We start from the raw sequence: 21,822 nt of genomic DNA, 5'->3' as shown, positions 1-21,822 counted from the left end.
AGTTTGAAACTCCTGGGAGACAAGTCTGTGTTCTGATTATTGTAGCAATGAGTATTTCTTAATGAATAAGCAAAAGTCTTCTACTGATGGTGCCACTAAACACCAATCACTCCCTCAGTTTCCGGCCCTCCTGGTTGACTTCAGGTCATTTCAAAGGCGATGCCTTCAGCTGTGGTCTCTCTCCAAGCAGCTCCCAGAGGGTAAACCTTCTGTCTCCTCTCTCTGTGACTTTTCATGGGCCACCAGGTACTGATCTACACTCTCCCAGGGCCATCCCAAGACCACTGAATGAAATGAGTGCACAATCTGCAGTAGGTCATTACTGACTAACGGGTTTTTATTCCTTCCTTGTTGCCAGGATGATGAAGTAGTGACAGCCTGCTGCAGAAGGCTTTCACCTGCTAAATGCCTCCCAGCATGTCTGCTGAAAATCTTGAGCCATCAGGAACACCACCTCCTCACCCTTCCACAACTTTCCACCACGACACGCAGACCTTCTCCTCGATGGAAGAAGGTACTAAGGGAGATGAGCAGAGTTTAACAGAAGGACTTTTACTTCCTGAAGAGGATGAGACTCTGGAGAAAGACCAGTACCTGGAGAAGGAGGCAAATTACCTGAAAGAAAATGAGTATCAGTTTGAACAGGATTATCTGAAGGGCCATAAGCATCTGCAGAAGAGCGAGCTCCTGGAAGGAAAAATATTTCTGTATGAGAAGTTTCTGGAAGCAGGTGAGTATCTGGGGAGGACGTCCCGTAGATGGCGGTTCTAGCTCATTACGAGGCCCAGGAAAAAAAAGAACAGGCTTGAGTTACAGCCAAAGTGCAAATGATCAGTCCTACTCACCACACTGACAGCCTCATGAATCATTTTTGATCAACCTACTCATGACTTCAATAGCTGTGCCCCCAAGCCCTGAGCCTACCAAGCAGACAGGGAGACCTGATGATCCAACGGGAAGCCTCTGTTCATAAAAAGCAAAACCAGGCAAACAGAACACACCCCCTAATTTGTATCTTTTCCTTTTCTTGTTGCACAAGTAATACATGTGCATGGTAGACATTTGAGAAAACATATACAAGTAAAAAGAAAAAAGCAGAAGCAAAAATCAGTCTTATTCAGGGTCTTCCCCGGTGGTCCACTGCTTAAGATTCCACGCCTCCACTGAAGTGGCCATGGGTTCAATCCCCTACTTGGAGAACTAAGAGGCCACATGCTGTGTGGCCCAAAAAAAAATTTTTTTTAATTTCTGAAAAATTCACTCCCATCCAGAGATGATAATCACTTTCGCACCTTGATTATGTCCTCCCCAGACACTGTATAGTGCTTGTAACCTGCCCTTTAAAGCATATTTATTTCTATAGCATGTGCTATGATGAGCTTAAATCACTCAGTTGTGTTCAATTCTTTGTGACCCCATGGATGTAGCCCACCAGGCTCCTCTGTCCATGGGGAGTCTCCAGGCCAAAATACTGGAGTGGGCTGCCATGCCCTCCTCCAGGGGATCTTCCCAGCTGCAGCATTGAACCCAGGTCTCCCGCACTGCAGGCAGATTCTTCACCATATAAGCCACCACGGAAGCCCAAGAATACTGGAGTGGGTAGCCCATGTCTTCTCCGGGGGATCTTCCCGACCCAGGAGTCAAACTGGGGTCTCCCACACTGCAAGCGGATTCTTTACCAGCTGAGCTACCAGGGAAGGCCCTTCTATATCATAATTACACATCAATATTACATATTTATAGGAGTATCATTTGACGCTTTTGATTTTCTCCAAATCATTTTATTGGCTACATCACCTTGTATTAATTTTTTTTTTGGTCCCACTGTACGACTTGCAGGATCTTTGCTCCCTGACCAGGGCCTGAACCCACACCCTTGGCAGTGAAAGCCCCGAATCCTGACCGCTGGACTGCTAGGGACTTCCCCAAACCATAATATTTGTAATTGGCTTCCTATTATTAATCATTTATTGCTTCTGTTTTCTGTTACCTTTCAAAACAGCATGTTGATAAATATCCTTATAGCTAAATTTAATTAATGAGCTCTAATTATTTTCTAGAACACATTTCCATAATGTGTTACCAAGTCAACAAAGACTTGGATGCTTCCCTGGGTGCCCATTCAGGCCCTGGAAGGCGTCATCTTACCCTGCTGGTGGGTACTTAACTTTGGAGTGGTTTATCTTATCCTAAGGCTCACATTTTCCCCATACTGTTTCTGCAGTTGGCAACTTTTCCTCAAGTTGGGTTTTATCATTTGGCAGTGGTCTGCTTGTGCTATTGCTCCAAGTGGGTAACATCCATTTATTCACAGGCCACACAGTGTCCTCCCCTGATGTTATGACTGCGTGGCCATATCCAACCAGAAACAGAAAGTTAAAAATCCAGGTCATCTGCATCACCTTAAAGCTGACCTAGAAATAGAACTATTTTCTGGAACAAGCAAGCATCTCAGGCAACTTGAATTTTTAAATCCCAATCTGACTGCGCATAGCCCACATCCTAAAGGCTGGGTGGTTTTGGCAGCCACACAGGTGTTTCACTGTTACATCCTCTCCATCAAATCATGACAGATGTATCATCCTGTCAATACATTCATACTGCCCTCACCAGTTTAGTTAGCACACTGGAGAGGTCATTCCTCTTACTGGGAAATTCTCTTTTCCTTGTGTCTGTACCACTGAGCTCCCTCTCAGAATCCTAACAGCCCTGTTCTGCAAGTACCAAGAGTAATTCTAATACTGAAAAACAGCATTCAAGCCATTTCTTTTGCGCAGTATGAATCAAGCATTCTTCACGTGTCCTCGCTATGTGTCGGACCTTCGTAAATATATTACCCACCAGAGTAGGACAAATAGAATGCTGTCAAGTGAATGGAACTGTATATAAAGCAAAAGCTTTGAAAATAAATGCCCTGCTAGCAAATATTGGCGAGGCACTGAAGGAAAAAAAAAACTGTAGAATACTAAAATGCCTTTAAAGGCACATGCAAGCCTGTCTTAGTCTATGAAAACTCAGGGTACCAAGCCAGACTACAAAACAGATTAAGTTAAAAGGGTTTACAAGAGGATCTTTAATTTTTGAAAGAATTTACATCAAGATTTCTTTATGTAGAATTTCTTCCCAATACCTTAAAGATGTAACTCTTTATCCTTTGTTTTGAAACTCAGTGTCAAACAAGAGTGCTTTCCTGGCTCATAACAGATGTTTAGTAAATGCAAATTGGATCAAGTTCGATTTCATTCATTTCACAAAGCCAGGTGTATATATAGACACACACATACACAAACATATTTTTTTCCTTTTTGTTCTTGTTGTTTTCATTTTGATTTTTAATTTTTATAGTGGAGTATAGTTGATTTACAATGTTGTGTTAGTTTCAGGTATACTGCAAGGTGGATCAGTTATACATACACGTATGTCTGCTCTTTTTTAGATTCTTTTCCATATAGGCCATAACAGAGTATTAAGTTCCATGTGCTATCCAGTAGATCCTTATTAACTATTTTATATATAGTAGTTTGTATATGTCAATCCCAATCACTCATATTTATTTTTAAAAACAGCATTGTGAATTAATCAATGTCTATAAAATGAACCCACAATGACAAATAGGCTTCCATATCACTGGCTAATGGATGAATTATTAGAGGTTAGTGGTGAAGCACTGTCATGAGACAGACTCTGATACTTCATCTGGCCTCAGAAGGAGAGAATGCCATGATCCACTAGTGGTGTCTGCCACAGCATCAGGAGAGGAGGGAAGGAGCCTGATGTCATTTATTAATTTGGTGGCAGATGTGAACCTGTCACAAAGAGCACTTTTTTCTTCCTCTCTCAAGAGCTTGACTGCATAGGTGTGAACACCAGTTCTCTCCCATTTATCTTGCATGAGTTTGGACAAGTCACTTAACTGCTCTTAGTTTTCTTAGCTGTAAATTAGGGATAACACTGAAAGTCACTCAGTCGTGTCTGACTCTTTGTGAACCCATAGACTGTAGCCCGCCAGGCTCCTCTGTCCATGGAATTCTCCAGGCAAGAATACTGGAGTAGGTAACCTATCCCTTCTCCAGGGGATATTCCCAACCCAGGGATCAAACCCAAGTCTCTAGCATTGTAGGCAGATTCTTTACCATCTGAGCTACCAGGAAAGCCCAAGAACACTGCAGTGGGTAGCCTATCCCTTCTCCAGCAGATCTTCGTGACCCAGGGATTCAACCAGGGTCTCCTGCATTGCAGGAGGATTCTTTCCCAGCTGAGCTACCAGGAAGGCCCTTCAGGATAACTCTAGCCCTACCTTATGTGAAGATTAAAGGGGTTAAATTATGTAAAGCATTATGAGCTATGCCAGACATATAGCATATAACCTATGTAAGTGCTATTATTATTATTATATATTATCATTCCCTTTACCACTGACTTGTGAAGGGTAGACAACATCCCCTGGCCACACTGCTCTCTTTTGTAAAATGGACATAACAGAAATACAAGAGAAGATGCAATGAACTAGGGTGTGGAAGGAATCTGTGCCCCCACCCAACTACTCTACAGGCAGATCAATTTCACAGACTCTCACTGCCCTGGACCAATCAATAAAGCGTCAGACCAATGACTCCCATCCCCTCTCTTCTTTAAAGGGATGATTTTCTCCATGGTTTGTGAGAAAATCCAATAAAATTGGATGAGCAAATTGAATATCAATGCAGCACCAACTGTCACTGAATAATCAATAGTCACGTGTGATGGGCCTCCCCGGATTTGAACCGGGAGGTTCCAAATCACTTTTGTGAAGCGTGGGTGTGAACCCAGGGGTGTCAGGGTTAGAAGATCCAGCACAAGGGTGGGCCTTGGACCTGGAGCATGTTGATTACCCGTTCTAGGTTTCCCTTTTACCATGTGTAAAAATACACTGTGACTGTGGCAATGTTCTTTCATTTCCATTCTGAAAATGCTTTGAAAGCACTCCCACACCACACACTTGTCAGGTGTAAAAAGGCATGTCTGATCTCACAAGGTGCAGGAAGGTGCTAGAAGGAAGAAACGCAATCTACATTTCTGACATGCTCTCACAGAACAGGAAACCACCCCACAACGTGGTCCCTTTTGTTTATTTAGAACCTAAGACCTTCCTATGATATGCTCCTCTGTCCATGGGACTCTCCAGGCAAGAACCCTGGAGTGGGTTGCCATGCCCTCCTCCAGGGGATCTTCCCAACCTGGGATGGACCCCGAGTCTCTCACATCTCCTGCATTGATGGGCGGGTTCTTTACCACTAGCGCCACCTGGGAAGACCTTCCTAAAGATGAACTCTGCGCTGTGGCAAATGATGCTGTAGAGATGTCACAGTATACTGATTCATAATGTTTCTACTTAATGACCTTTTGAGACACGCAATCCACGGGATTTGATTTTCTTGCCCCTTGCTAGCTCCTCTTTGGCGGCTCTGAATGCTGTTTGACTTAAGTGCTATAACTTGGTTGCTGTTTCCAGGTGAGAGTTGGCATCCCAGGGGCCATTTATAAATGGGGAACCTAGCAATTCTGTGTATTTAAAAAGAAAGGCTTGAGATATCCTGATAAGGCAGAGACAGGGGAGGCAGACACTTGTCAAGCAGCAAAGTTCACAAATACGCCAGAGCTTCCCAATCAGGGTGCCTTGATTCGGCCACTACTGGGGAGAGATGCTGGGTGCCCAGTTCCCCCAGCCTCCACGCTGCTCCCATACAAACAGCGCCATTTTCTATGCCTGTCTTGTCCTGAAGGTTAGGAATACAGTCCAGTGACACAGAGTGTATAGTGTACATTTCAGTCTTGGTTTCCATCAAGTCTTCAGTCACTCTTTACCACCCTCCTCCCGGTACAAATGAGGAACCTGGAGTCTGAGAGAGGGTATGTGACTTCTCCAAGGTCACGGAAAATAACTAAAAGGGTCAAGAGACGCTTCCAAGCCTTCTCTTTCTCTTCTAATCACTTCTCTTTTTTCCTTTCTTCCCTCCTTTCATCCTTTGTTTCTGCTTTTTAATAAATTATATGCATATTTTAATTTGAGAGGAGTAACATAAAATGAAGCAAAATCTACTTTTGTTCATTTTCCAGTGGAAAATTTGAAAAGTAGAAAGACATCACCCAACCCCCCAACATCCAAATATAAGTAAGGCTGATTCACATTTTAGCAATTTCTATTCTGTCCCTCCTGCGCTCATTTTTGGCATGTTTGGTGTTGGTGGTCCGTGTTTTGTCTAGTTTTTACCATTTCAAATATGCTGTATATACAAGTTTGTATTTTACTTTTGTTACTTGGTATTGTGACCTTCACATTTGCCCATATTGCTTAATGTTTGTAGCCATCACTTTATTTTTTAGTATTTATTTATTGTTATTTACTTTGGCAGTGTCAGGTCGCGGCTGCGTCACGCGGGATCGCCCTTGTGGCAGTCTTCTCCAGTTTGGCGGGCGGTGTGGGATCTTAGCCCCCCAGCCAGGGATCGAACCCATACCCCCTGCACTAGAAGGGGGGCTCTTAACCCCTGGACCACCAGGGAAGTCCCTGTAGATGTCATTTTAATAGCCAAGTAATATTCCTCAATAATAGTCTATCTCATGGGTAAACTATGGACAAGTTTTGAACATTTAAGTTTCACTTTCAAATTTTCTGATTCTCATTTCTTTACACTTCCACTCTCCATCCTCTATTACTAGAACTGATGCTCTATTTTATCCCAATTATACCTGAAATTCTTGATGTCATATCATTCAAACCCAATAGTCAGGTGATTAAATGACACAAATAGAGTTTGTAAAATTAAATATCATTTTTAAAATATTTATGTCCTCTGAACCTCAGCCTCTCTCCTGTATAGAAAAAATATCCTTCCTCCTGTGACAGAGGGGGGACTCTGTGATAACCCAAAAGATTAACAAAGCAAACTTGAATGTCCCAAATCCACAATTTCATGAAAATTACCTTCTTGAGTTATAATTTTATAAAAATTTTAACCTCATAATTTCTAAAGGAAACAAGAGAGAGAACACCAAAAAAAAAAAAAAAAGCAAAAATAGAAAAATTCTGTAAATCAGGGCTTCTCCACGTCAAACCCAGCATCACATAATTAATGACAGGTTTTTTAACAGAAAGAAAGTTTCTTTTTTTTCCCCTAACATTGTCTTTCTGCTCTTTTTTCCAACAGACTTAAAGGCTCATTCTTCACAAACCCTGCCTGGTCTTAAAGCAAGGTAAACGTTTTTTGGTGGTTTTTTTTTTTTTTTTCCTGATAAATCAGGGTGAAAATTCATGCTGAGGGCTGATGCTTCGTAGCCTTTGAAATCCCAAAGACTGGGAGCAGGGGTGAGAGTGGGTAGGGTGCAGGGAGCAGGACCTCCGAGAAGCAGGGGTTCGGGGCGGTCTCCTAAAAGTCACACACAAAGGATCCCCCAATACTATTCCCCTTTGCCATTCAAGCCATTCACAAGCTGAGAGGCGAGCCCCAGGATCCAGAGCCCTGGGCACCCAAACTATGGAAAGAGCAGGGGCCAGCTGAGTCTAGACAGGAGGTTAGCGTGGGGAAAGACGGCCAAGGGCCCTGGGCATCGCTCGTAGCGAAGAGGTGAGTGAACCCTGCAAGGAAGTGGCCATCTTCCTCGCTCAGGCGTATTCCAAGCTCCAAATGACCGTGCAGTGAGTATTCATGGAACTCCTGCCACAGGGCTTGACCCAGGCTGGATGGTTACTGCGAGAGCCATGGACAGAAGCCTCTCTGTGCCGCTCTGTAGACACCCCCGTGGGCAGGGGACACACGAGCTCTGGTTCAGGCTTCGTCTCCTACATCCACCCCAAAGGATGACTGGGGGAAGGCGGTCGCTGACCTCCAGTGGGGAAGTGGGTTGACACTAGATACAAAGAAAGCGCAAGGCTGGCTGGGTTACACTGAGAAGCAGGAATGAAACCTGCTCTACTGTGCAGGGAAGACATAGGCTATAACTTGAGGACCCGGGGCTCCGTACAGGGGCACCCCTCCAGCTGGTGAGGTCGGCTCCCCACTCCACCCTCCACCAGCCCCTCTGGATCACGCTTCACGCTTTCAGAGGCTCAGCATCTGCCAGGACCACTCCACTACGCCAGTCCACATAGGGAGTACTTTCTGGAATCCCCTCCACTTCAGCCATTGACACTCACAGAGAAGCAAGCAACGTGATGCTTAAGGGGCCTGACGGTGAAGTGACGGGTCAGGCTGTGATAGAGAACAGGGACCCCAGAGTCCGGCTGCCTGGGCGTGAATCTCAGCTGCTCCACCCAGCCAGCTATGTGCTGCAGGGCAGCAGCTTCATCTTCTACCTTGGTGTTCCCATCTGTAAAATGGGGACAGGAAGAGTTTCTGCTTCCCCAGGGCTCAGTTGTGTCCGAATCTTTGTGACCTCACAGACTGCAGCATGCCAGGGATCCTCTGTCCAGGGGATTTCCCAGGCAAGAATACTGGAGTGGGTTGCCATTTCCTCCTCCAGGGGATCTTCCTGACCCAGGGTTCGAACCTGAGTCTCTTGGGTCTACCTGCATTGGCAGGCAGATTCTTTGCCATTGTGCAACCTGGGGCGGGGCTGTGGTGAGGATTAAACAAGTACTAACTCATGGGGTGCAGTAAGGGCTGGGGGTCACTCTTAGCCTTCCGTCTGCTCCCCAAGAGTCACCACGTAGAAACTTAACACGTGTAGAGCAAGGAGCAGGATTCCTGGTCAGCTCTGTTCCCAACACAAGCACCCGTCCAATCTTTCAGCCGCATTGCTGCCGCCTGTGCTTCTGTTCCCGGGCGGCGAGGAGCCCCAGGCCTTCCCTGGGTCTGCCCCCAGGCAGTTCAGTTTGGCTCCCCAGGGCCAAGGCTCAGCCTGGCGTGCTCAGAGAGGCCCTGGATTTTCCCCACCCAACGCTGCTGAGACCGAAATCTCCAGAAACCCCTTTGGGCAAGAAGTGTCCCATGGATATGTTTGCTAAGGTCAGCGGGGAGGGGCACAGACCCAGCTCAAGTGTTTCCTGGGTTCCTCCTAAGCAGAAAAGCACCCGCCCCCAGCCCACACACTCTGCAGGCCTGCCGTGAGGTGCCCGGGCACACACCAGGCCCCGTCCCCGCTGTGACGCAGCTGTAGGAGCAGATGTGGAATCTGTGACCAGAGGCTCCTCCCTGCATCCCTGCTTTGCTGATAAAGCAGGGTGCTGGTGTTTGGAAACGCAGTTTTTCTCCCAGGTGCTAAGGTCACAGCAGAGCCCGGGCAGGCGCCTGAGAGGACCCTGCATCGTCCCAGCCCTAGACAGGCGTGGCAGGGAGGGCAAGTGCACGTGAGAATGATCATGACCAGGGCCGCCCTCTGTGACCTCAGGCACAATCCTGCTGCTTGTCGGCCGGCCACTTTGGCTTCTTAAGGTCTGACCACGGGGACTTGTACTCTCTCCTTGAGTCCCAGCAACATCCCACCAGCAGGATAAGACATTGAGCTCAGAGAAGCCCCTGACGCAGCCTCGAGGCCCGGAGCAGGGCAAGACGTGACACCTGCCGGAAAAGTTCGCCCTGCTCCACTAATTCTTGACCCCTGTGGTCACTTGACTAAAACCCGAGCATCTTGCCGCTTGCCCCGGGGTGCCCCAGTAGCGCACCCTGAGAACGCAGCCACTCTGCCTGGGGCCTGCGGGCCAGCACAGACCCCCCCCCCGGGGCCCCGGGAGGTGGCACAAATCCGCCCATAACGCCCGCAGATGCTGAAGGGAGAAGGGTGTTCCTGTGGTGACTTCCCTGCATCAGGGAACCCTGAGCCCACAGGAAACCAGCCCATCTCGTGAAGGGCCGTTGACCTTCTTACTTTGCCTCTAAAAACAACACTGCCTCTAAAAGTTTGCACTGCCCACTCTCATTTTTGTCCTCATCTATGGAGATCTGGGCTTCCCTGGTGGCTCAGATGGTAAAATCGTCTGCTTGCAATGCTGGAGACCCTGGTTCGATCCCTGGGTTGGGAAGATCCCCTGGAGAAGGAAACAGCAGCCCACTCCAGTACTCTTGCCTGGAAAATTCCATGGATGGAGGGTCCGTGGGATCGCAGAGTCGGACACGACTGAGCAACTTCACTTTCACTTTCTTTTATGGAGATCTGGTGCAGGGCAGGGAGGTATGATTATCTAAAAGGTGTGAAATACTGGGGTACGGGCGTCTTTTTGAATTACGGTTTTCAACATCTGATTACCATGCATAAAGCAGGTAACTAGTGGGAAGCTGCTCTATAACACAAGGAGCCAGCCTGGCACTCTGAGTCTAGCGGGAGGGCTTGGGGGGGTGGTGGGAGTTCAAGAGGGAGGTGATATATGTATACTTATGGCTGAGTCACGATGCTGGACGGCAGAAACCAACGCAACACAGTAAAGCAATTATCCTCCAATTTAAGAAAAAAAGTGGTGTGGAAACCAAGGCACGGAGAAGTTAAGGGGCTTACCCAAGGTCACTGCACTCTACTCAAAAGAGCCAAGACTCCAACTCAGACCAGCCGACTCCAACATCTACGTTCTTTCTGCCGTCCATAGTCACTGCCACCCTTATCAGCTGGGCATCTCCCTCACGCCTGTCTCTGCCAACGGGGCCAGTCGACATGACATGACTTCAGGGTCAAAAGCCCCTCTCATCCCTCTGAAGTGGTTTCTTGCCTACTTAGCAGAGATTCTTGAGGAAGGACACGGTGCGGGGCAGGGTGCTGGGGCACCTTTTTGATCCCGAGCTCCCAGGTAGCAGGGTCTGCGCCTCACACCCGAGGGCCTGTCCTCGGGCCCTGCAAAACCTTCCCTGAAAATGGTGGTGTGTGCAGCGGGTGGGCTGGCGGGCACAAACCCCAGTGCTTGACTTGACACGCTGCTCTGCTCTGCTCTGCCTGAGGCAGCGTGAGGCAGGAAAGGCGACTGGAATGAGCAGGGTGGTGAGCCGGCAGAGGCACAGAATGTTCTGGAAGGTTGGACTGTCCATTACGGAAGCCTGGCCCGCTGGCCTTTGAAGGCGTCCACAGATCCTTTCGCTCTAAGTGAAGCAGCAGCTGGCACCCAGAATGGCCCACAGGCCTATTTTCCATTCCCTTGTGATGGTCCTGGGATGGGTGGAAGTCTGCGGGGGCCAGGGAGCAGCCGCCACCACCCCAGCCTCCCTGCAGGCAGCAGCCGTGGGGTTTCTAACCTGGCGCCTGCCTGGAGGTGGACCCTCTGTGGCTGGCATCCCTCGGGTGACCACCTTCTTCACTGTCCCTCCTCCCATCCTCTGAATCTGCCAGCAGCAGGCCTCTTCTCGAGGACACGATGCCATCTACATCGTTTGTGAAGCATGAGGGAGAGTTTCCGACCTCCCAGGACCAGAGTACACAGACAGACTGGATTTATGAAACCAAGATGGGTAAGGGACCCCGCCCCCCACACCCACCTCGAGGCCAGGCTCCGGGGGTGCTGGGGAGACGTGGCCTTGCGAGTGTCCCATGGAGGTGGAACAACGAGGCTGGAGCATCACCCGTCAGATTGATGATGCATACTGCTTCCTGGGTCATCCTGTCCCTGTGACCCTCCCTTCCCTTCATCCTGGACCCCCCTCAGAGAACGAGCATCAGCAGAGTGCTAAGACAAATACCTTCTCCCATCTCCCCCTGCCCCTTCATTAGTTTTCCTGCTCTTGTTCCACATGAACACAGGCCCTATTTCCCACGGGGACACAGGCCATTTCCTTCCCAGATTACAGGCCGGTTCCCTGGGGACAGAGCCCATCTCTGGGGTGGGACTGGGACCCACCCCAGAATCTCCATCTGAGTGTGCAGTCAAAGCCAGCCCTGGTTCAGAACGAGCTAAGACCATCCATAGCAGGAATTTGTGTGGCCACAATTAGGAGACACTCAAGAGACAGTTTGGCAAGATTGCACTGAGGATCTTAATTCTCAGCCCAGTTAAGCCCAAAGGCCCTTTGCCCTAGGACCCTGGGAATGCACCCCTGAACGGCATCTTCTCTCGCATGATTAATAATTTAAACCCAGCCTTATTGAGATTGATCCATCACAGATTCACACATTAGTTTCACATCTGTAGTCATGGCAGCGGTGAATTAGATTCCCGACCGGCACCTCGCTTCCCTGCCCCCATCCATGCCTGCTCGACTTTGTAGCTCAAATGTGGCTTAGATGAAATTAGGAGCCAGAAACCCTATGAGGGAGAAGGGAGCAGCAGAGGCGAGCCCACACAAGCCAGGAGGTCCCGGGTGCTGGCTGCCAGCATGATGGGGAGCACTTAACAGGCTAAGTCGGTGCATGTGGGGTTTGTGTCAGGGTTTGTGCTCCAGGGGAGCCCCGAAAACTGGAACCATTTCAGAGTCAGTAAGCGTGATGGCTGGGAAAAAAAAAATCTGAGCACTTATCTAAATATTCATAAGTAGGATCCTGGAAGTCATTTACTGGGTAATCGCCTGTGAAGTGCCAATGCTAAGCTTGAAAGGAGGTAGGGTAGGAAAAGGAGATAGTGGGAGGCTGAGGTGGGGGAGGGGGGGTACCAGAGCCTGTTCACTCCACTGGGCACCTTCCTTCAGAGAGAGGCCCTCTGGAAATCAATGTCTCATTTGCCATATTCATTCATGATCCTTTTGGTCTCCAGGCTTAATTACAGAGCCAGTCACGTCTGGATCTAATTTCGGTTTTAAGTGCTCTGTGTATTTGGACTGTAGGGGCATGTTTTCTAGCCATGTCTCTTTCCACCATTAAGTTCCTTTTTGATGACACCACATGATGTGTGGGACCCCAGGGATGGAACTGGGGTGCCCCCTGCAGTGAAGTGTGGCGTCTTAACCACTGGACCACCAGGGAAGTCCCTAGCATGTGTTTAGTGTTTAGCACAAATCTGGCCACCCACAGCAATACCTACTGATCAGATCCTCTGATGCTGGTGGCCTGGACCGAAGGTGTGGACAGTGTTGAGCCTCTAAGCCAGGGTCAAGGTCACACCCCAGGCTCCTGCAGAGACATGAGGGGTGGTGGCTATAGCTGAGATTGGAACACAAGGAAAAGTAAGCAATTTCCTAAAATTTATGAAGTTTTTTCTTTTCCCTTCTGCCCATGGTTTACAGTCAATTTTTTGGAGAGTGTTAAAATAACAACTGGATAGATTTTACTGGCAATAGCTATATGATTGTGTCTGGCCAGTGGAAAGGGGCAAGGAGACTCATTAAGAGACTTCTCTGAAAGAGTGAAGAGTGAAAAAGAAGTGATGGGGAGTGGGGCACAAGGGGAACCCCAGAAGTATGGAGCTCCAAACAAGAGGTCAAATCTAGTTAGGAGAAGGTGGAGGAAAGTGACACAGGGAAGATACTCCATGTGTGATGGGGACATACACCTGCCATGAAGAAAAGCTAGTCCCCCTGCAGCTGGAGGACAGAACACTAAGGGTTCCTGAGCATGGCAGATGCAAAAAAGAATCTGATTAGCCCAGGGCAAAAGTCATCCATCCACTAGATGGAGAAACACAATTGAGGCTAAAGCAACTCAAAGTGCTGATTTTGTGAGGGGGCAAAGGGTCCCCAGGGGTGAGCAGAGGTGAGTGCAGGCATTGGCGGTGATGGTGCTCAGAGTCCAGGACTGGGCATCCCCAGCACCGCTGCCTGTAAAGATGCAGATTCCCAGGCTTTCTTAAAACAATCCCTGCCTGCATCCTTAACAAGATCCCCAGAGGATTCTCAGCACAAGAGTGCTGGAGAACCAGCAAACCTCTAGCGTAGAATGGATTTCATGGATGCTAGATTTCTACTTTTAAAGCCTTTTTTTTTTTATTATGGGACTACTCTACCCCATACTGTCCATGGAATTGAAACTCACCATTCAAAAAACTAAGGTCATGGCATCCAGTCCCATCAGTTCAGTCGCTCAGTCGTGTCCGACTCTTTGTGACCCCATGAATCGCAGCATGCCAGGCCTCCTTGTCCATCACCAACTCCTGGAGTTTACTCAAACTCATGTCCATCGAGTCAGTGATGCCATCCAGCCATCTTATCCTCTGTCTTCCCCTTCTCCTCCTGCCCCCAATCCCTCCCAGCATCAGGGTCTTTTCCAATGAGTCAACTCTTCGCATGAGGTGGCCAAAGTACTGGAGTTTCAGCTTCAGCATCAGTCCTTCCAATGAACACCCAGGACTGATCTCCTTTAGGATGGACTGGTTGGATCTCCTTGCAGTTCAAGGGACTCTCAAGAGTCTTCTCCAACACCACAGTTCTAAAGCATCAATTTTTTGGTGCTCAGTTTTCTTCACAGTCCAACTCTCACATGGGGAGACAATTGAAATAGTGACAGGCTTTATTTTCTATGGCTCCAAAATCACTGCTGACAGTGACTACAGCCTGAAATTAAAAGACACTTGCTCCCTGGAAGGAAAGCTGTGTCAAACCTAGACAGTGTATTAAAAAGAGACATCATTTTTCCAACATAGGTTTGTATAGTCAAAGCTATGGTTTTTCCAGTAGTCATGTATGGATGTGAGATTTGGACCATAAAGAAGGTTGAGCACTGAAGAATTGATGCTTTCAAATTGTGGTGTTGGAGAAGATTCTTGAGAGTCCCCTGGAGAGCAAGAAGATCAAACCAGTCAATCCTATAGGAAACCAACCCTGAATATTCATGGGAAGGACTGATGCTAAAGCTGAAGCTCCAATCCTTTGGCCAACTCATGAGAAGAGCTGACTCACTGGAACAGACTTTGATGCTGGGAAAGACTCAAGAAGGAGATGGGGGTTGCAGAGGATGAGACAGTTGGATGGCATCACTGATTCAATGGACGTGAATCTGAGCAACCTCTGGGAGATAGTGGAGGACCGAGGAGCCTGGCAATGCTACAGTCCCAGGGTCATAGAGTCAGACAGGACTTAGTGACTGAACAACGAATACAACCCCAGGCACCAGAGACAGCATTTTACATGGACTCTATAAACAGCACTTTGAAACAAACACGGAGGTATAACACCAAGATAAATAAATCCTTGAAACCTATTACTACAGAGAGTGGCAGGTCTGACACGGAAGGAATGCTAAAGGTACCAGCAATGCTTCATGGCTTGGGTGATGAAGCAGGCTGGAGGAGGACCGGAACAACTACTAATGGCCCCAGCTGTCTCCACCGCCAAGCACAGAGCAGGGTCATTAACAAAGTATACCAGAAATTCTAACACAGAGTATTATATCCCCGCTGGTAGAAATCCTCAAAACTTGGTGCACCCCCCACACACAATAAGCGCCTATAAATATTTGTTACATGCTTGTGAAACTGCTGTTGAGTCCTCATCAGACTCCAGATCAGATATGATGATGAGAGGGTGCACCCTTCCCTCTAGAGACGGTCTTGGTAGGCAAGGAGCTGTATGCAGACATTCGAACACATGGAGAACAGTATATGATCCACCTGGGCCAAACATTGAGAGCAAAATGACCAGGAGGAGCCAGCACAGGGTCAGTAAGAACCAGTCAAGGACTTCCCTGGTGGTCCAGTGGTTAATAATCTGCCGGCTAATGCAGGGGACATGGGTTCTATCTCTGGTCCGGGAAGACCCCACATGCTGAGGAGCAATGAAGTCCATGAGCCACAGTGACTACAGCCTGCCCGCCTAGAACCTGTGCTCTGCAACGAGAAGCCACCGCCACGAGAAGCCCGCACAGGGCCACAGTGCAGCCCACGCCAGCCAAGCCTAGAGCAAAGCCCGTGCAGCAACAAAGACCCCCTGCGACCCTAAATAAACAAATATTTGAAGAAAAAAGAACAGATCAAGTGACACTGGCTCTTACATCACTTTTTGACAAGGTTATTAAATCAGGACCTGTGATAAAGCAGGAGGCCTGAGTTCCAAAACACGTTTCATTTTCAGAGCCTTCCTGATGTTCCTATAGACCAGATGGGCAAACACCAGGTGGAAGCATCATGATCAGGACAGCATGACCGCTGTGGAATAACCATCTGAAGAATCTGTTCAAGGATTGAGTCCACCCATTTTCCAGTTGGGAGCCACGGGGCTCCGGCCAGCACAATATTTTATCATAGACTCGGATACAGATGTAGGATGAATACTGATATCTGCACATGACTGGACGCGGTTGAGTCATGATGATAATGTGATCAGATTCTGAAAGATCTTGACAGCCAGAAACACTGGATAAGGACTGGCTAAATAAAATAGAATGCTCATTTAGATTAGACCCTGCTTGTAGGCCCACAGATACAGGAAGGAGGAGGACAAGGGGGGAAAGCCCTGTCTGCTCTAGATGATTTACTCAACCACAGGCTCCATAAGCAACAGAATTTCTGATGTGACAGCCAGAAGGTTGATATAACCAGAAACAACTACAAGGTTATGTAGAGGGAGATGAGTCCTGCTCCAGCCTGTACCACAAGAGGAGCCCCAGGGCGCTGTTCATTTAGAAGGATTCCACCCTCTATGGGGACCAGAGGTGGACTAGCTGGGACTCAGAGGAGAAGCTGGTATGAGGCCTGCCTGGAGATAACATCACACAGAGAACTGCTGAAGCAAACGAGGGCGTTAAGTCTGGAAGACCTGTGAGTCTGAGACATAGTAAGTGCCTTCGCATATCTGATGAGCTGGCACACAAAATGAGAAAATGAGACCTGGCCTCCCCATCTGCACAGAAGAGCTAGAACAAGGCAGCTTGAGAAAATTGGTTAAGAAAAGGAAATGGGTCCCAACAGCCAGAGCCATGCACATTAGAATGCATGTTCGTAGTAGTCAGAGAACTATTTCCCTGGTGGCTCAGACGGTGAAGCATTTGCCTACAATGCGGGAGACCCGGGTTCGATCCCTGGATTGGGAAGATCCTCTGGAGAAGGAAATGGCAACCCACTCCAGTACTCTTGCCTGGAAAATCCCATGGACGGAGGAGCCTGGTAGACTACAGTCCATGGGGTCTCAAAGAGTCAGACACGACTGAGCGACTTCACTTACCCTTTTCAGTAATCAGAGAGCTCTCTATGGAGGGCTCAGTCTTAGCGGACAGGCTGGCAGCATGGATCCTGCCCTCATCAGGGAGGCTTTGCATCCATAGACAAGATCCATGTCCACAGACGGCTCAAATCCTAATGCTCCTGTGAGCAGGGAAGCAGAGGTGGGTGCAGCTTGACTCTGCTTTCCTATCATGGGCCTGCTCCTCTCTGCTATTGGGAATGGAATGTAGTGTGTGTGTGTGTGTGTGTGTGTGTGTGTGTTGGGAATGGAATGTAGTGTGTGTGTGTGTGTGTGTGTGTGTGTGTGTTGGGAATGGAATGTAGTGTGTGTGTATGTGTGTGTGTGTGTGTGTGTTGGGAATGGAATGTAGTGTGTGTATGTGTGTGTGTGCGCAGAGTAGGAAGAAGGGCAGGTAGGGGTCAGGGGAGCAAAAAGGAGCAGGGATCACAAAATTCTAGAAAACATTGGCTCAGATGGTAATGAATCCACCTGCAATGCAGAAGACCTGGGTTCAATCCCTAGGTCAGGAAGATCCCCTGGAGACGGAAATGTCTACCCACTCCAGTATTCTTGCGTGGGAAATCCCACGGACAGAGGAGCCTAGCAGGCTAGTTCATGGGGTTGCAGAGTCAGATATGACTGAGCAAGTAACACTTTCACTTTTCAACCAAGAACTTTAGGAAAGTTCTCAAAAACTACAGTTGCCTCTTGTGGCGTAACTCATCTGTACTAGCCAGGCCTCCGGGCCTCCCCACTGGCCCTCATTCTGCTCCTCTCTGGGACCTCTTGACCACAGAACACCAGAGACACTCACTTCCTACAGTGACAGGTGTACCCGGTTATAAGCCTACATGGAAGCCACTTGGCTCTGTGGTTCCTATAGAAGGAGGACTCTCCCTGAGGTCTCCCCAGCCATCCTGTCTGTCCTGGGGACCAGACAAGAAGAGGGCCTGCATTTCCCAGCCACAGTTTACTGCAGCCCGAGAGTAAGTCAGCAAAGCTAAGAGGAGGATATGGGCAGAGGAAGCATCCAGTATATACCAGCAGTGTCCTCCAACCCAAGTTTTCTCCTCTGTGGATCAACTTTGGGTGCTAAGAAAGAACCTCAGACCCTAACTGTCCAATATGAACCCACTGAAAAGTATAAGGTTAAAACTGCCAATGGCCATCATCTTCTGTCTTTTAACAGTACTTTCAACATCAAGATCTCCAGGAGAGGATGAATCAGCAATGACTCTAGCCACCTTCAAGTCTGAGTCACAAGGTATCATTTTAACTTTATAATTTTACGATGATTTTAAATGACTCGTGGAAGCTTCAGGTCCATCCATGAGATGGTGAGAAGCACAGAATTAGCATGCCCCAGACCAAAGAGCATCCTCGAGTGATCATTTTAGACTAGGGCAGCCTTCATGAAGGTCAATGGGCCAAAGCCTTATTTCTAGAACTTGATGTCAAGGCTCAGGGAAGAAACTTGACCAAAGGGTAAAATGCTCTTAATTGTGAGTTAAAATTGAGTTTTGAAAGGGGAGGAAATACTATTTACCACCAGAGTTAGAAAGGAAGATAATGGATTACCCATACCCAATTTATTCCATGACATCTACTGTGTATCTACTGTGTATGAAATTATATTTATTGTACACCTACTGTGCACTCAGCAGTAGTATGTCCATCTTCATATGGACAAAGCTATCCTCCCCTCTCAGAACTTAAACTCTGTTGGGAAAGATGAACCGTGAACCAAAGGAGGGGAATCAATGTGTGCTGAGCATAAGCTACCGCTCCAACTGCTGAAAATCACAGGAGCCTCTTATCCTAGAATATGCAGTCTCCGCCCTGGTTTCTCCAGACATTTAAGGGTGAAGAGTTCACCATTCCACCTCCTATTAATCATTTTTCCTATTTGTTTTTAGCCTTTGTTCCCACTGAAGAACCACAAATGGCAGGAAATGGTGAGTCCCACATAACCTAACCAAAGATTCCTGCTCCCGGCAGAGGGTCTGGGAATGGTGCCCTCCGGGGGGGCGGGTGCCTTGCCGGTCTGGCCCGTGCTGAGTCCTAAGGAGAATCGAGGGACGTGCTGGGCACACAGTCCATGAACCTGGATGTGCTTCCCTGTCCTTAACTGAAGAATGGAGATAGAAACAGAAAGAGAGTCTTGGGAGTGAGAAAGAAGGACCTGGGAACAGTCCAGAAGTCCATCTCTTCACTCAAGGTCTGTATCGGGACACCCACATTTCAAGAGGGGCCAGCCAGTCAATTACTGGCTTCTCTGAAGTCTGGGCAGCAGGGCTTAGCTGGGATGCATGGGTCCCTCCAGACAGACTCTTTCCATGGCACCTCGGCAGGGAATGAATCAGAGCCCCTCAAATGGCGCCTGAGTCAGTTTTTATTAAAGGAGGGGATAGCTGAATCCTCTGAGGGAGAAGGACAGGGGAAAAGGTTGGGTTTTGGTGGCAGAATTCCAACATGTACACATCCCTCCACCAAAGTCCTACAATTAACCAGACCTATTCTGTGGTTTGGAGGCAGGCGTGACAACCCACTCTGGTATTCCAGCCTGGAGAATCCCATGATCAGAGGAGCCTGGTAGGCTACAGTTCATGCGATCACAAAGAGGGGGACACGACGGAAGTGACTTAGCACACACACAACCTTTTATTGAATAGAAACAACGGAGGGATGGTGAACTGCTGGGATGGGGGCAGGGAGGAGCAGGGTTACCTACACAAGTGGCTTATCAAACACACTCTTTCTCACTCTAGAGTCTTCTTGATCTTATTCCATTTCCAGAGAGGAGAGAGCCAGGGCAGACTAGTGCTGCCCAGACTTCCACGAGCATCGCACTCACCCAGGCCCTGTGTTCAAACGCAGACTCAGTCCAGGGGCCTGAGGGTCCGCGTTTCTCAGGTGCCGCCGGCAGCAGCTCCCACCGGAGGGGTGGAGGAGCGGACCGGCCCGGGTTTCACCCCTGTGCCCACTTCTCTGAGCCGGCCGGGGGCAGTGGCCTACTGCTTGTCTCCTCCGCGTCCTGGCTTAGAACGTGGGGCTCTGCCCTGCTCAGCAAACACATAGGACTCCAACATCCACCCCGAAGTCAGGAGGTGTCCTTCTGTCAGGAAGAAAAAAGCTGTGGGAGAAGAGTCACTGACTGGGTGGAGAGGAGTTAAGACTTGGTAATCAGTCCGGAGAGACGTCCCCCTCCAGGGAGTGCTGAGGGCCCAGCTTCCATCACGTTGGCGCTGGTCCCCTGAGCCGCCCTGAAGATGAGCTCCGTGGTCCCCGCTACACGGACGAGGGGCCCAGGGCGCGGAGGGCTGAGTGACCCGCTGGGAAGGCCCCGGGGAACAGGGCCACGACGCAGGAAGCTGGCCTGACACCTCCCCCGCCTCCCCAGTCCTCCCACAGGAGAGGCTTGGAGGGAAGACAATCCCACTAGAACAAAGGTAGAGGTTGACAGAAATCCCCAAAGGGAAAGTTAATTAGGACTAAAGCTCTTCCCTCTCCTCCTGCCCCAGTTAAGGCTGTGTTACTGAGGATTTACCGGGCTTGTCTTGACACGTAGCCAGGGCCGGTTGATGCTAATAAGGTTAATGATTTCGAGGAAACAAATGCCTCTGAACACGGCTGCTCCCAATTCCGGCCTGCCAAGTCCCCTTCTTCCCTTGACAAACACCTACTTCTTTTTCTCCCCCCTCAAATTAAGTGTCTATTATTCAATAAAGCCTATTAAAAGACGGCACTGACAAATCACAGGGAGCTGCTGAGCGAGCAGGGTCAGTGGCAGGCTCCTCTTCTCCGCGTCCGGCAGGCACGTCCTCAGAGAACCTTCCTCGGGGGCTCTGCACCCAGCCTCCCCAGACTCGCGTTCTACCAGCTCCTCCGCTACTTCTCCTGAGGGCTTGCCTGAATCCCTGTGGATTCTCGTCAGGTTTTCTCATCAAGAAGAAACTTCTCCAGGCCACACCCCAGGTGGACAGTCTGGGGACACACAGGGGCCCCTGCAATGAGGCAGGTTTCCACCAGGAACAAGCCGAGGCTGGGGTGGGAGGTCTGCAGGCAGAGAGGCCCCTGGCCTGGGGTCAGGACAGGCAGATCCAGCTGGGTGGAGCTCACCATCCCTGCAGGGGCCCAGAGGAGTCAGCGTTTCCATTACTGAACCAAAGTCCGGAGGCAGTGCAGAGATATCGTGTATGGAGATCACAAAGAACGCCCCTCTCCACCCCCAGAGACCCAGCAGGGACACACATCAGACAGACTCAGTCAGCCCAGCGCCACCCTCTGGCAGATGGGCTTTCTGGATGGCCCAGCGAGGAGGGGCTGGTGTCATCCAGGAGCCAAGACAGAGGCCACCATAATTTCCCCGGGGTTCCAATCATCATGTGCAAGCCCTGTCCCCCCAGCTCCGCTCAGGATCCACACCTTTCCCGGAGCAGGGAATCCAGGCCCAAGTTGTAATTATCCGTTCCTCCATTCAAGTCGCACCCCGTCCACACTGAAGGTCTCCAGCCCCTCTTCTGGCCCAGAGTCACCAGCTGCTGTGGTTGACCGTGAAAACAAAGGCATCTGCTGTCTCCCAGAGACTTGTCTTTTTGGTATTTTTAAGCTCACTGGCTTGGGGATTCATCTCTTACGCTTTAATTAGCAATTACGAACCATCTGCAATTCTGGAGATGGGCAATTTTTGACAAAACTGACAGGAGACAGGAATATTTCTCAGGATTTCCAAGAGAAAATCACACTCAGAATAAATCTCTCTGGGAATAAAATCTCAATTCCTCCCCAGGGCCTCCTAGGTCCTCCGTGAGCTGGCCTTGGCCCTCCCAGCTCACCTCACTCTCAC

At 49.0% G+C, this 21,822-nt stretch overlaps 1 protein-coding gene across 1 annotated transcript in view; it reads left to right on the top strand.

The window, feature by feature from the left end:
- The first annotated feature begins 417 nt into the window (after positions 1-417).
- ERICH6B (glutamate rich 6B) overlaps positions 418-21,822 on the top strand; it is a 54,330-nt gene continuing 32,925 nt past the window's right edge. The window contains exon 1 of the mRNA XM_065902401.1: positions 418-730. Within this exon, the coding sequence (XP_065758473.1) occupies positions 418-730 (313 nt within the window). The remainder of the gene's footprint in view (positions 731-21,822) is intronic.

The sequence above is a fragment of the Muntiacus reevesi genome, chromosome 11 (assembly GCF_963930625.1).
Source record: "Muntiacus reevesi chromosome 11, mMunRee1.1, whole genome shotgun sequence".
NCBI lineage: Eukaryota > Metazoa > Chordata > Mammalia > Artiodactyla > Cervidae > Muntiacus > Muntiacus reevesi.
The sequence above is the reverse complement of the archived record's forward strand: the minus strand, read 5'-3'. Positions and strand labels throughout refer to the sequence as shown.